At 49.0% G+C, this 14,540-nt stretch overlaps 1 protein-coding gene across 2 annotated transcripts in view; it reads right to left on the bottom strand.

The window, feature by feature from the left end:
• Positions 1-13,558, bottom strand: part of LOC130262764 (RAC-beta serine/threonine-protein kinase-like) — a 32,614-nt gene extending 19,056 nt beyond the window's left edge. The window contains exons 1-5 of one of the 2 annotated variants that reach the window (XM_056510220.1): positions 13,433-13,558; positions 8,947-9,075; positions 8,754-8,865; positions 4,058-4,220; positions 1,860-1,991 (exon numbers count right to left, since the gene is read on the bottom strand). In XM_056510220.1, coding sequence (XP_056366195.1) covers positions 1,860-1,991; positions 4,058-4,220; positions 8,754-8,865; positions 8,947-9,075; positions 13,433-13,478 — 582 coding nt within the window. In that variant the 5' untranslated portion in view covers positions 13,479-13,558. Of the gene's footprint in view, positions 1-1,859; positions 1,992-4,057; positions 4,221-8,753; positions 8,866-8,946; positions 9,076-10,326; positions 10,382-13,432 lie in introns of those variants that run through there. The other variant, XM_056510219.1, reaches the window with a different exon arrangement.
• Between the last annotated feature and the right edge of the window lie 982 nt (positions 13,559-14,540).

Below are 14,540 nucleotides of genomic sequence, written 5' to 3'. Positions count from 1 at the left end.
TTTTTTTCACCCCAAAACCCCCATTTTTCACCCTAAATTTCCCTTTTTTTTCCCCAAAATCCCCATTTTTTCACCCAAATTTTCCGTTTTTTCCCAAAATCCCAGTTTTTCACCCCAAAATCCCCACCTTGACAATGATCAGCTCCTTCCTGAGGATTTTCATGGAGTAGCAGCGCCCCAAATGAGACCCCAAAAATCCCCATTTTTCACCCCAAAATCCCCATTTTTCACCCTAAATTTCCCATTTTTTTCCCAATCCCCATTTTTTCCCCAAATTTTCCCATTTTTTCCCAAAATCCCGGTTTTTCACCCCAGAATCCCCACCTTGGCCATGTTCACCTCCTTCCTGAGGATTTTCATGGCGTAGCAGCGCCCAGGACGAGACCCCAAAAATCCCCATTTTTTTCACCCTAAATTTCCCATTTTTTTCCCAAAATCCCCATTTTTCCCCCACATTTCCCATTTTTTCCCAAAATTCGGGTTTTTCACCCCAAAATCCCCACCTTGGCCATGATCACCTCCTTCCTGAGGATTTTCATGGCGTAGCAGCGCCCAGGACGAGACCCCAAAAATCCACATTTTTCACCCCAAAATCCCCATTTTTCACCCTAAATTTCCCAAGTTTTTTCCCCAAATCCCAATTTTTTCCCAAAATTTTCCATTTTTTCTCAAAATCTCTGATTTTCACCCCAAAATCCCCACCTTGACAATGATCAGCTCCTTCCTGACGATTTTCATGGAGTAGCAGCGCCCCAAATGAGACCCCAAAAATCCCCATTTTTCACCCTAAATTTCCCAGGTTTTTTCCCAAATTTCCTTTTTTTTCCCCCAAATTTTCCGTTTTTTCCCAAAATTCGGGTTTTTCACCCCAAAATCCCCACCTTAGCCATGTTCACCTCCTTCCTGAGGATTTTCATAGCGTAGCAGCGCCCAGGACGAGACCCCAAAAATCCACATTTTTCACCCCAAAATCCCCATTTTTTCACCCTAAATTTCCCGGTTTTTTTCCCAAATTTCCTTTTTTTTCCCCCAAATTTCCCATTTTTTCCCAAAATTCAGGTTTTTCACCCCAAAATCCCCACCTTGGCCATGATCACCTCCTTCCTGAGGATTTTCATGGCGTAGCAGCGCCCAGGACGAGACCCCAAAAATCCCCATTTTTCACCCCAAAATCTCCATTTTTCACCCTAAATTTCCCGGTTTTTTCCCCAAATTTCCTTTTTTTTCCCCCAAATTTCCCATTTTTTCCCAAAATCCCAGTTTTTCACCCCAAAATCCCCACCTTGACAATGATCAGCTCCTTCCTGAGGATTTTCATGGAGTAGCAGCGCCCCAAATGAAACCCCAAAAATTCACTTTTTTTCCCCCAAAATCCGCTTTTTTCACCCTAAATTTCCCATTTTTTTCCCAAAATCCCCATTTTTTCACCCAAATTTCCCATTTTTTCCCAAAATTCGGGTTTTTCACCCCAAATCTGTTACCTTGGCCATGATCAGCTCCTTCCTGAGGATTTTCATGGCGTAGCAGCGCCCAGGACGAGACCCCAAAAATCCCCATTTTTCACCCCAACATCCCCATTTTTCACCCTAGATTTCCCATTTTTTTCCCAAAATCCCCATTTTTTCACCCAAATTTCCCATTTTTTCCCAAAATCCCAGTTTTTCACCCCAAATCTGTTACCTTGGCCATGATCACCTCCTTCCTATGGATTTTCATGGCGTAGCAGCGCCCCAGACGAGACCCCAAAATTTCACTTTTTTTCCCCCAAAATCCCCGTTTTTTTTCCCAAATTTCCCATTTTTTCACCCAAATTTCCCGTTTTTTCCCAGAATTCCAGTTTTTCACCCCAAACCTGTTACCTTGGCGATGATGACCTCCTTCCTGAGGATTTTCATGGCGTAGTAGCGCCCCGAGGATTTCTCCCTCACCAGAATCACCTTCCCGAAGGTTCCCTTGCCCAGGAGCTTCAGGTAATCGAAATCCGACATGGTCTGGGGGGAAAAAAGGGATTTTGGGGTGAAAAAAGGGGATTTGGGGAAAAAATGGTGATTTGGGGTGAAAAAAATGGGGATTTGGGGGAAAAAAATGAGGATTTTGGGGGGAAAAAATGGGGATTTTGGGAAAAAAATGGGCATTTGGGAAAAAACTCGGGGATTTTCAGATGAAAACAGGGATTTTTGGGAGCAAAAATGGGGATTTTGTGTGGGGGGGAAATGGGGATTTTGGGGTAAAAAATGGGGATTTTGGGGGGAAAAATGGGAAATTTGGGAGAAAAGAATGGGGATTTTGGGAAAATTTCGGGGATTTTGGGGGAAAAGGGGGATTTTGGGAAAAATAATGGGGGTTGGGGAAAATGGGGATTTTGGGAAAAATGGGGATTTGGGGAAAAAATGGGGATTTTGGGGAAAAAATGGTGATTTTGGGGGACAAAATAGGGATTTTGGGATGGGAAAGAGGTGGTCACCGTCATCAAGGTGGGGATTTTGGGGTGAAAAATGAGGATTTTGGGGAAAATGGGGATTTTGTGGGGAAAAATGGGAATTTTGGGGGTAAAAATGTGGATTTTTAGAGTAACGAAATGGGATTTTATGAAGGGTCATCATTGCCAAAATACCAAGATTTGGGGTGAAAAAGGGAAAAAATGGGGATTTGGGGAAAAAAAACAGGCATTTTCAGGAAAAAAATGGGGATTTGGGTTGAAAAAAGGGGATTTGGGGAAAAATCAAAAATTCCTGAAAACAACTGTGGATTTTGGGGGAAAAATGGGGATTTTGGGGAAAAAAATAGGGGATTTTGGGGGAAAAAAATGGGAATTTTGGGGTTGTCCCCAAAGAGGCAGTTTTGGGTTAAAAAAAGTCACTTTTGGGTAAAAAGCATTTTGGGTCAAAAAAAAGCACTTTGAGGGACAAAGAAGCGTTTTGGGTAGAAAAGTGGCAATTTTGGGTCAAAAAGCAGCATTTTTGGGGCAAAAAAGCATTTTTCAGTGCAAAGAGACGTTTTTGAGTCGAAAAGTGGCGATTTTTGGGCACAAAGAGGCGATTTTGGGTTAAAAAAAGGCATTTTTGGGTTAAAAAGTGGCGATTTTTGGGCACAAAGAGGCGATTTTGGGTTAAAAAAAGGACCCCAGACAGGTGTTTTTGGGTTGAAAAGTGGCATTTTTGGGGCTGGAATTTGGGCCTTGGCATAGGGTTTGTCCCCAGAGAAGCATTTTTGGGTTAAAAAGTGGCATTTTTGGGGCAGGAATTTGGACCTTTGCACAGAGTTTGTCCCCAGACAGGAGTTTTTGGGTTGAAAAGTGGCGTTTTTGGGGCAGGAATTTGGGCCTTGGCACAGGGTTTGACCCCAGACAGGAGTTTTTGGGTTAAAAAGTGGCATTTTTGGGGCAGGAATTTGGACCTTTGCACAGTTTGTCCCCAGACAGGCGTTTTTGGGTTAAAAAGTGGCATTTTTGGGGCTGGAATTTGGGCCTTGGCACAGGGTTTGTCCCCAGACAGGAGTTTTTGGGTTAAAAAGTGGCATTTTTGGGGCAGGAATTTGGGCCTTGGCACAGGGTTTGTCCCCAGACAGGAGTTTTTGGTTTAAAAAGTGGCATTTTTGGGGCAGGAATTTGGGCTTTGGTGCAGGTTTTTCCTCCAGACAGGAGTTTTTGGGTTAAAAAGTGGCATTTTTGGGGCAGGAATTTGGGCCTTGGCACAGGGTTTGTCCCCAGACAGGAGTTTTTGGGTTAAAAAGTGGCATTTTTGGGGCTGGAATTTGGGCCTTGGCACAGGGTTTGTCCCCAGACAGGAGTTTTTGGGTTAAAAAGTGGCATTTTTGGGGCAGGAATTTGGGCCTTGGCACAAGGTTTGTCCCCAGAGAAGCATTTTTGGGTTAAAAAGTGGCATTTTTGGGGCTGGAATTTGGGCCTTGGCATAGGGTTTGACCCCAGACAGGAGTTTTTGGGTTAAAAAGTGGCATTTTTGGGGCTGGAATTTGGGCCTTGGCACAGGGTTTGTCCCCAGACAGGAGTTTTTGGGTTGAAAAGTGGCATTTTTGGGGCAGGAATTTTGGCACTCACGGCCTTGGCGCGGGGTTTGCCGCCGTCACCATCGGTGTCACCGTCACCGTCGGTGTCACCGTCACCGTCACCGTCGGTGTCGCCGCGCGGGGCCTCGGGCGCCTCGGGCCGGCGGCTCTTGAGGCCACTGGCCACGGCCTGGATGGCACCGAGCCACTGCTCGCTGAGGGGGGTGAACAGAGAGGGATCGATCGGGATCAATCGGGGATCGATCAGGGATAAATTTGGGATCGATCAGGGATCGCACAGGGATCGATTGGGGATCAATCAGGGATAAATCGGGGATCAATAGGCAATCAATTGGGGCTCAATCAGGGATCATAAATGGGACAATAGGGGATCAATCGGGGATCAGTCGGGGATCAATCAGTGATAAATTTGGGATCACACAGGGATCGATCGGGGATTGATCTGGGATAAATCTTAGATCGATCGGAGATTGATCAGGGACAATCAGGGATCAATCGCAGATCAATCAGGCATCACACAGGGATCGATCGGGGATCAACCGGGAATCGATCAGGGATCGATCAGGGGTCAATAGGAGATCACACGGGGATCGATTGGGGATTGATTTGGGATCAATCAGGGATCAATTTGGGATCACAGGGGGATCGATCGGGGATTGATCTGGGATCACACAGGGATTGATCGGGAATTGATCTGGGATCACACATGGATCGATCGGGGGTTGACCTGGGATCACACTGGGATCAATCAGGGATTGATCAGGGATTGATTGGGGATCAATCAGGGATAAATTTGGCATCAATTTGGGATCAATCTGGTATCAATCCGGGATCAATTTGGGATCACAAAGGGGTCAATTGAGGATCAATTGGGGATCAATCACAGATCAATAGGGGATCACTCAGGGATCAATTGGGGATCATGAAGGGGTCAGTAGGGGATCAATCGGGGATCACAAAGGGGTCACAGAGGGATCAATTTGGGATCATAAAAGGGTCAATTGGGGATCAATCAGGGATCAATCAGGGATCACAAAGGGGTCAATAGGGGATCAATTGGGGATGATTAAAGGGCCAATTTGGGATCAATCACAGATCAATCGGGGATCACAAATGGGTCAATAGGGAATCAATTGGCGATCACAAAAGGGTCAACAGGGGATCAATCTGGGATCAATCAGGGATCAATCGGTGATTAGTCAGGGGTCAGGGAAGGATCATAAAGAGATCCCAAAGCGATCATAAAGGGATCAATCAGGAATCAATCAGGGATTGATCAGGGATCAATCAGGGATCACAGACAGAACAATCTGGGTCTCTCCCAGCATGATCCGGCATCTCTTCCAGAGGGGTTTGGGATCTGAATTCCAAGGGATTTGGGGTTTCTTTTCCAAGAGATTTGAGGTTTTTTTTCCAAGGGAATTTGGGGTCTGAATTCCAGGGGATTTGAGATCTCTCCTAAAGAGATTTGGGGTCTCTCCCAGAGCGATTTGAGGTCTCTCTTCCAAAGGAATTTGGGGGTCTCTCCTGAAGGGATTTCGGGTTTCTTCCAAAGGTATTTGAGGTCTGTTTTCCAAGAGATTTGGGGTTTTGTTCAGAGAGATTTGAGGTTTAAATGACAGGGGATGTGGGATCTCTTCTAAAGAGATTTTGGGGTCTCTCCCTGGATGATTTGGGGTCTCTCCCTGAGGAATTTGGGGTCTCTCCCACAGAGATTAGGAGTTTTTAACTCAGTGATTTGAGGTCACTCCCACAATGATTTGGGGTCTCTGTCCCTCAGTGATTTGGGGTCTCTCCCAGGATGATCTGGGGTCGCTACCTGAGTGTTTTGGGGTCTCCCCCTGAGGAATTGGGGTCTCTAACTCAATGATTTGGGGTCTCTAACTCAATGATTTGGGGTCTCTAACTCAGTGATTTGGGGTCTCTCCCAGAGAGATTAGGAGTCTCTAACTCAATGATTTGGGGTCACTCCCAGAATGATTTGGGGTCTCTCCCAGAAGGATTTGGGGTTTCTCCCAGGAGGATTTGGGATCTCTAACTCAATGATTCGGGGTCACTCCCAGGAGAATGTGGGGTCTCTCCCAGGCTGATTTGGGGTCACTACTTGAGTGTTTTGGGGTCTCTCCCTGAAGAATTTGGAGTCTCTCCCACAATGATTTGGAATCTCTAACTCAATGATTTGGGGTCTCTGTCCCTCAGTGATTTGGGGTCTCCAACTCAATGATTTGGGGTCTCTGTCTCTCAGTGATTTGAGGTCTCTCTCAGAATGATTTGAGGTCTCTTCCAGGAGGATTTGGAGTTTCTCTCAGGATGATCTGGAATCTCTAACATCTCTAACTCAATAATTTGGGGTCTCTCCCAGGAGGATTTGGAGTCTCCAACTCAATGATTTGGGGTCTCTGTCCCTCAGTGATTTGAGGTCTCTCTCAGAATGATTTGAGATCTCTTCCAGAATGATTTGGGGTCTCCAATTCGATGATTTGGGGTCTCTAACTCAATGGTTTGGGGTCTCTCCCTGAGGAATCTGGGGTCTCCCCAAGGATGATTTGGGGTCACTCCCAGGAGAATTTGGGGTTTGTAACTCAATGATTTGGGGTCTCCAACTCAATGATTTGGGGTCTCTCCCTGAGGAATCTGGGGTCTCTCCAAGGATGATTTGGGGTTTTTCCCAGGAGGATTTGGGGTTTGTAACTCAATGATTTGGGGTCTCTAACTCAATGATTTGGGATCTCTCCCTGAGGAATCTGGGGTCTCTCCCAGGAGGATTTGGGGTTTCTCCCAGGAGGATTTGGGGTTTCTCCCAGGAGGATTTGGGGTCTCCAACTCAACGATTTGGGGTCCCTCCCAGAAGGATTTGGGGTTTCTCCAAGGAGGATTTGGGGTCTCTCCCTGAGGAATCTGGGGTCTCTCCCAGGAGGATTTGGGGTCTCCAATTCAATGATTTGGGGTCACTCCCAGAATGATTTGGGGTTTCTCTCAGGAGAATTTGGGATCTCTAACTCAATGATTTGGGGTCTCTGTCCCTCAGTGATTTGGGGTCACTCCCAGGAGAATGTGGGGTTTCTCCCAGGCTGATTTGGGGTCACTACCTGAATGTTTTGGGGTCTCTCCCTGAGGAATTTGGAGTCTCTCCCACAATGATTTGGGGTCTCCTACTCAATGGTTTGGGGTCACTCCCAGAATGATTTGAGATCTGTCCCAGGAGAATCTGGGGTCTCTAACCCAATGATTTGGGGTCTCTCCCTGAGAAATTTGGGATCTCTACAAAGATGATTTGGGGTCACTCCCAGAACGATTTGGGGTCTCTAACTCAATGACTTGGGATCTCTGTCCCTCAGTGATTTGAGGTCTCTCCCAGGAGGATTTGGGATCTCTAACTCAATGATTTGGGGTCACTCCCAGAATGATTTAAGGTCTGTCCCAGGAGGATTTGGGGTCTCCAACTCAATGATTTGGGGTCACTCCCAGAATGATTTGGGGTTTCTCTCAGGAGAATTTGGGATCTCTAACTCAATGATTTGGGGTCACTCCCAGAATGATTTGAGGTCTGTCCCAGGAGGATTTGGGGTCTCTAACTCAATGATTTGGGGTCACTCCCAGAATGATTTGGGGTTTCTCTCAGGAGGATTTGGGATCTCTAACTCAATGATTTGGGGTCACTCCCAGAATGATTTGAGGTCTGTCCCAGGAGGATTTGGGGTCTCTAACTCAATGATTTGGGGTCTCTGTCCCTCAGTGATTTGAGGTCTCTCTCAGAATGATTTGAGGTCTCTCCCCTTAAGAGGATTTGGGGTTTCTCCCAGGATGATTTGGGGTCTCTAACTCAATGATTTGGGGTCTCTGTCCCTCAGTGATTTGGGGTCACTCCCAGGAGAATGTGGGGTTTCTCCCAGGCTGATTTGGGGTCACTACCTGAGTGTTTGGGGTCTCTCCCTGAGGAATTTGGAGTCTCTCCCACAATGATTTGGGGTCTCCTACTCAATGGTTTGGGGTCACTCCCAGAATGATCTGAGATCTGTCCCAGGAGGATTTGGGGTCTCCAACTCAATGATTTGGGGTCTCTCCCTGAGGAATTTGGGATCTCTACAAAGATGATTTGGGGTCACTCCCAGAACGATTTGGGGTCTCTAACTCAATGACTTGGGATCTCTGTCCCTCAGTGATTTGAGGTCTCTCCCAGGAGGATTTGGGATCTCTAACTCAATGATTTGGGGTCACTCCCAGAATGATTTAAGGTCTGTCCCAGGAGGATTTGGGGTCTCCAACTCAATGATTTGGGGTCACTCCCAGAATGATTTGGGGTTTCTCTCAGGAGAATTTGGGATCTCTAACTCAATGATTTGGGGTCTCTCCCTGAGGAATTTGGAATCTCTACAAAGATGATTTGGGGTCACTCCCAGAACGATTTGGGGTCTCTAACTCAATGATTTGGGGTCTCTGTCCCTCAGCGATTTGAGGTCTCTCCCAGGAGGATTTGGGATCTCTAACTCAATGATTTGGGGTTACTCCCAGCATGATTTGAGGTCTGTCCCAGGAGAATTTGGGATCTCTAACTCAATGATTTGGGGTCTCTGTCCCTCAGTGATTTGAGGTCTCTCTCAGAATGATTTGAGGTCTCTCCCAGGAGGATTTGGGGTTTCTCCAAGGATGATTTGGGGTCTCCAACTCAATGATTTGGGGTCTCCCCACCACCCCAAACCCCTCCCAGCCCCATCCCCCTCCCCCACCGCTCCTCGGCCGTGTCCACGTGGAACGTCCTCTCGATGACCGTCGTCCACTGCAGGCAGCGAATGACGAACGTGTTGGGGCGCGGCCGCTCCGTCCTCATCAGCTGGCACTCTGAAAAACGGGGCAAAAAAAGGGGAAAATGGGGAAAAATCCCAGTCTGGGAGCTGAGCCAGCCCCGCCCCCGGCAGGTACCGGCCACGGAGAAGTTGTTGAGGGGGGGCTGGGCGTGGTCAGAGGCGTCCGGACGCTCCTTGTAGCCGATGAAGGAACCGTCGCTCTTGAGGAGGAAATAACGGGGGCGCCACGTCTTGATGTACTCGCCTGGGGGGAGGGGAGAGTGGGGGTGAAGGGGTTAAAGGAGTGTGGGGGTGAAGGGGTTAAAGGGGAGAGTGGGGGCGAAGGGGTTAAAGGAGTGTGGGGGTGAAGGGGTTAAAGGAGAGTGGGGGTGAAGGGGTTAAAGGAGTGTGGGGGTGAAGGGGTTAAAGGGGAGTGTGGGGGTGAAGGGGTTAAAGGAGAGTGGGGGTGAAGGGGTTAAAGGAGTGTGGGGGAGGGGTTAAAGGAGTGTGGGGGTGAAGGGGTTAAAGGAGTGTGGAGGTGAAGGGGTTAAAGGGGAGTGTGGAGGTGAAGGGTTAAAGGGGAGTGTGAGGGGATGAAGGGGTTAAAGGAGTGTGGGGGTGAAGGGGTTAAAGGAGTGTGGGGGTGAAGGGGTTAAAGCAGAGTGGGAGTGAAGGGGTTAAACGGGATGGACACTGGGGTGGACATTCCAAATCCCAAACCCCAAATCCCAACCCCAATTCTAAATCCAACCCCAATGCAATTCCAACCAAATGCCAACCCCAAACCCCAATCCCAACCCCAAACCCCAAACCCCAAATTCTGACCCCAAATCCCAAACCCCAAACCCCAAACCCCAAATTCTGACCTCAAACCCCAAACCCCGCCCCCACTCACCCCTCTTGTGCAGCCAGCCCTCTTCGACCACCAGCACCTCGCTCATGGTTGCCCAGAGCCCAAATCCCATCCCAACCCCAAACCCCAAACCCAAATCCCACTCCCAAACTCAGCTCTAGCCCCAAATCCAAATCCCAGCCCCAAATCCCAAACCAAAACCCAACCGAATCCCAAACCCAATCCCAGCCCAAATTCCAAACCCTAATTCCAAACCCGAAATTCCAACCCCAACCCCAAATCCCAAAACCCCAAATCCCAAATTCTAACCCCAAACCCCAAATCCCAACCCCAATTCTAAATCCAACCCCAATGCAATTCCAACCAAATCTCAACCTCAAATCCCAAATCCAAAACCCAAACCCCAAATCCCATAAACCCCAAATCCCAAAATCAACCCCAAAATCCCATCCCAAATCCCAATCCAAATCCCAAACCCCAAATCCCAACCCCAATTCTAAATCCAACCCCAATGCAATTCCAACCAAATGCCAAACCCCAAACCGCAATCCCAACCCCAAACCCCAAAACCCCAAACCCCAAAACCCCCAAATCCCAAAACCCCAAACCCCAAATCCTGACCCCAAACCCCAAATTCTGACCCCAAACCCCGCCCCCACTCACCCCTCTTGTGCAGCCAGCCCTCTTTGACCACCAGCACCTCGCTCATGGTTGCCCAAACCCCAAATCCCAACCCCAAATCCCAAATTCTGACCCCGAATCCCAAACCCCAAACCCCAAATTCTGACCCCAAACCCCAAATTCTGACCCCAAACCCCAACCCCACTCACCCCTCTTGTGCAGCCAGCCCTCTTTGACCACCAGCACCTCGCTCATGGTTGCCCAGAGCCCAAATCCCAACCCCAAATCCCAACCCCAACCCCAAACCCCAAACCCAAATCCCACTCCCAAACTCAGCTCTAGCCCCAAATCCAAATCCCAGCCCCAAATCCCAAACCAAAACCCAACCGAATCCCAAACCCAATCCCAGCCCAAATTCCAAACCCTAATTCCAAACCCAAAATTCCAACCCCAACCCCAAAATCCCACCCCAAATCCCAAATCCTGACCCAAATTCCTAAATCCCAGTCCAAACCCCAAACCCCAAACCCAAAATCCCAACCCCAATTCTAAATCCAATCCCCAATGCAATTCCAACCAAATGCCAATCCCAAACCCCAAATCCAAACCCAAACCCCAAATTCCAACCCCAACCCCAACCCCAATCCTAAATCTAATCCCAGCCCAACTCCAAATCCCAAACCCAACCCCAAAATCCCACCCCAAATCCCAACCCCAAACCCTAAACTCTGACCCAAATTCCTAAATCCCAGTCCAAAAGCCAAACCCCAAACCCCAAATCCCAAACCCCAATCCCCAAATTCTGACCCCAAACCCCGCCCCCACTCACCCCTCTTGTGCAGCCAGCCCTCTTTCACCACCAGCACCTCGCTCATGGTCGCCCAAATCCCAAATCCCAAACCCAAACCCCAAATCCCAAACCCCAAATCCCAAAATCAACCCCAAAATCCTATCCCAAATCCCAAATCCAAATCCCAAACCCCAAACCCCAAATCCCAACCCCAATTCTAAATCCAACCCCAATGCAATTCCAACCAAATGCCAACCCCAAACCCCAAAACCAACCCCAAATCCCAAACCCCAAACCCCAAATTCTGACCCCAAACCCCAAATTCTAATCCCAAACCCCAAATTCTGACCCCAAACCCCGTCCCCACTCACCCCTCTTGTGCAGCCAGCCCTCTTTGACCACCAGCACCTCGCTCATGGTTGCCCAAATCCCAAATCCCAACCCCAAATCCCAACCCCAAATCCCAAACCCCAATCCCAAACCCCAATCCCAAACCCCAATCCCAAATCCCACTCCCAAACTCAGCTCTAGCCCCAAATCCAAATCCCAGCCCCAAATCCCAAACCAAAACCCAACCAAATCCCAAACCCAATCCCAGCCCAAATTCCAAACCCTAATTCCAAATCCGAAATTCCAACCCCAACCCCAAAATCCCACCCCAAATCCCAAATCCTGACCCAAATTCCTAAATCCCAGTCCAAACCCAACCCCAATTCTAAATCCAACCCCCAATGCAATTCCAACCAAATGCCAACCCCAAACCCCAAAACCCCAAACCCCAAACCCCAAATTCCAACCCCAACCCCAACCCCAATCCTAAATCTAATCCCAGCCCAACTCCAAATCCCAAACCCAACCCCAAAATCCCACCCCAAATCCCAACCCCAAACCCTAAACTCTGACCCAAATTCCTAAATCCCAGTCCAAAAGCCAAACCCCAATCCCAACCCCAAATCCCAAACCCCAACCCCCAAATTCTGACCCAAAACCCCAATCCCCAAATTCTGACCCCAAACCCCAAATCCTGTCCCCACTCACCCCTCTTGTGCAGCCAGCCCTCTTTCACCACCAGCACCTCACTCATGGTTGCCCAAATCCCAAATCCCCTCCCAATCCCAAATCCCATCCCAATCCCAAACACAAACCCCAAACCCCAAACCCCAAAACCCAAATTCTGACCCCCAACCCCAAACCCCGTCCCCACTCACCCCTCTTGTGCAGCCAGCCCTCTTTCACCACCAGCACCTCACTCACGGTCGCCCAAATCCCAACCCCAAATCCCAAATTCTGACCCCGAATCCCAAACCCCAAATCCAAACCCCAAATTCTGACCCCAAATCCCAAATTCTGACCCCAAGTCCCAAATTCTGACCCCAAACCCCAAATTCCAACCCCAACCCCAATCCTAAATCTAATCCCAGCCCAACTCCAAATCCCAAACCCAACCCCAAAATCCCACCCCAAATCCCAACCCCAAACCCTAAACTCTGACCCAAATTCCTAAATCCCAGTCCAAAAGCCAAACCCCAATCCCAACCCCAAATCCCAAACCCCAAACCCCAAATCCCAAATCCTGTCCCCACTCACCCCTCTTGTGCAGCCAGCCCTCTTTGACCACCAGCACCTCGCTCATGGTTGCCCAAATCCCAAATCCCAACCCCAAATCCCAAATTCTGACCCCGAATCCCAAACCCCAAATCCCAAATTCTGACCGTAAATCCCAAATTCTGACCCCAAATCCCAAATTCTGACCCCAAACCCCAAATTCCAACCCCAACCCCAATCCTAAATCTAATCCCAGCCCAACTCCAAATCCCAAACCCAACCCCAAAATCCCACCCCAAATCCCAACCCCAAACCCTAAACTCTGACCCAAATTCCTAAATCCCAGTCCAAAAGCCAAACCCCAATCCCAACCCCAAATACCAAACCCCAAACCCCAAACCCCAAATTCTGACCCCAAACCCCAAATCCTGTCCCCACTCACCCCTCTTGTGCAGCCAGCCCTCTTTGACCACCAGCACCTCGCTCATGGTCGCCCAGAGCCCAAATCCCAACCCCAAATCCCAAAACCCCAAATCCAAAACCCCAAATCCCAAATCCCAAATTCTGACCCCAAATCCCAAATTCTGACCCCAAACCCCAAATTCCAACCCCAACCCCAATCCTAAATCTAATCCCAGCCCAACTCCAAATCCCAAACCCAACCCCAAAATCCCACCCCAAATCCCAACCCCAAACCCTAAACTCTGACCCAAATTCCTAAATCCCAGTCCAAATGCCAAACCCCAAACCCCAAATCCCAAAACCCCAAACCCCAAATTCTGACCCCAAACCCCAAATCCTGTCCCCACTCACCCCTCTTGTGCAGCCAGCCCTCTTTGACCACCAGCACCTCGCTCATGGTCGCCCGCAGCCCCTCGGGGCCCCCCCGGGGTCACCGATCCCGGAGCCCCCCCGGGGCCCTCCGGAGCAGGGAGCACCTGGGGGGAAAATCCCAAAAATCCTGGGAATTCCGGCCCCAAAACCTGGGAATTCCGGCCCCAAAATTGGGAATTGTGGCCCCAAAAATCCTGGGAATTCCAGCCCCAAAAATCTGGGAATTCCGGCCCCAGAAATCCCGGGAATTCCAGCCCCAAAATCTGGGAATTCCAGCACCAAAATTGGGAATTGTGGCTCCAAAAATCCTGGGAATTCCACTCCCAAAAATCTGGGAATTCCGGCCCCAGAAATCTGGGAATTGTGGCCCCAAAAATCCTGGGAATTCCAGCCCCAAAATCTGGGAATTCCGGCCCCAGAAATCTGGGAATTGTGGCCCCAAAAATCCTGGGAATTCCAGCCCCAAAATCTGGGAATTCCAGCCCCAAAAATCCTGGGAATTCCAGCACCAAAATTGGGAATTGTGGCTCCAAAAATCCTGGGAATTCCAGTCCCAAAAATCTGCGAATTCCGGCCCCAGAAATCTGGGAATTGTGGCCCCAAAAATCCTGGGAATTCCAGCCCCAAAATCTGGGAATTCCAGCCCCAAAAATCCTGGGAATTCCAGCACCAAAATTGGGAATTGTGGCTCCAAAAATCCTGGGAATTCCAGCCCCAAAATCTGGGAATTGTGGCCCTAAAAATCCCGGGAATTCCAGCCCCAAAATCTGGGAATTGTGTCCCCAAAAAACCTGGGAATTCCAGCCCCAAAATCTGGGAATTCCAGCCCCAAAATCTGGGAATTTCAGCCCCAAAAATCCTGGGAATTCCAAGCTTAGAACTCTCAGAATTTCAGAAAACTCTGGGAATTTCTGCCCCAAGATCAAGGGAATCTCACCCCAAAATCCTGAGAATTCCAGCCCCAAAATCTGGGAATTCCAGCCCCAAAATCTGGGATTTTCAGCCCTAAAAATCTGGGAATTTCCGCCCCAAGATCAAGGGAACCTCAGTCCCAAATACCTGGGAATTCCAGCCCCAAAATCTGGGA

This window comes from Oenanthe melanoleuca, chromosome 25 (genome assembly GCF_029582105.1).
Source record: "Oenanthe melanoleuca isolate GR-GAL-2019-014 chromosome 25, OMel1.0, whole genome shotgun sequence".
Lineage (NCBI taxonomy): Eukaryota > Metazoa > Chordata > Aves > Passeriformes > Muscicapidae > Oenanthe > Oenanthe melanoleuca.
This window is presented reverse-complemented; position numbering and strand designations above follow the sequence as displayed.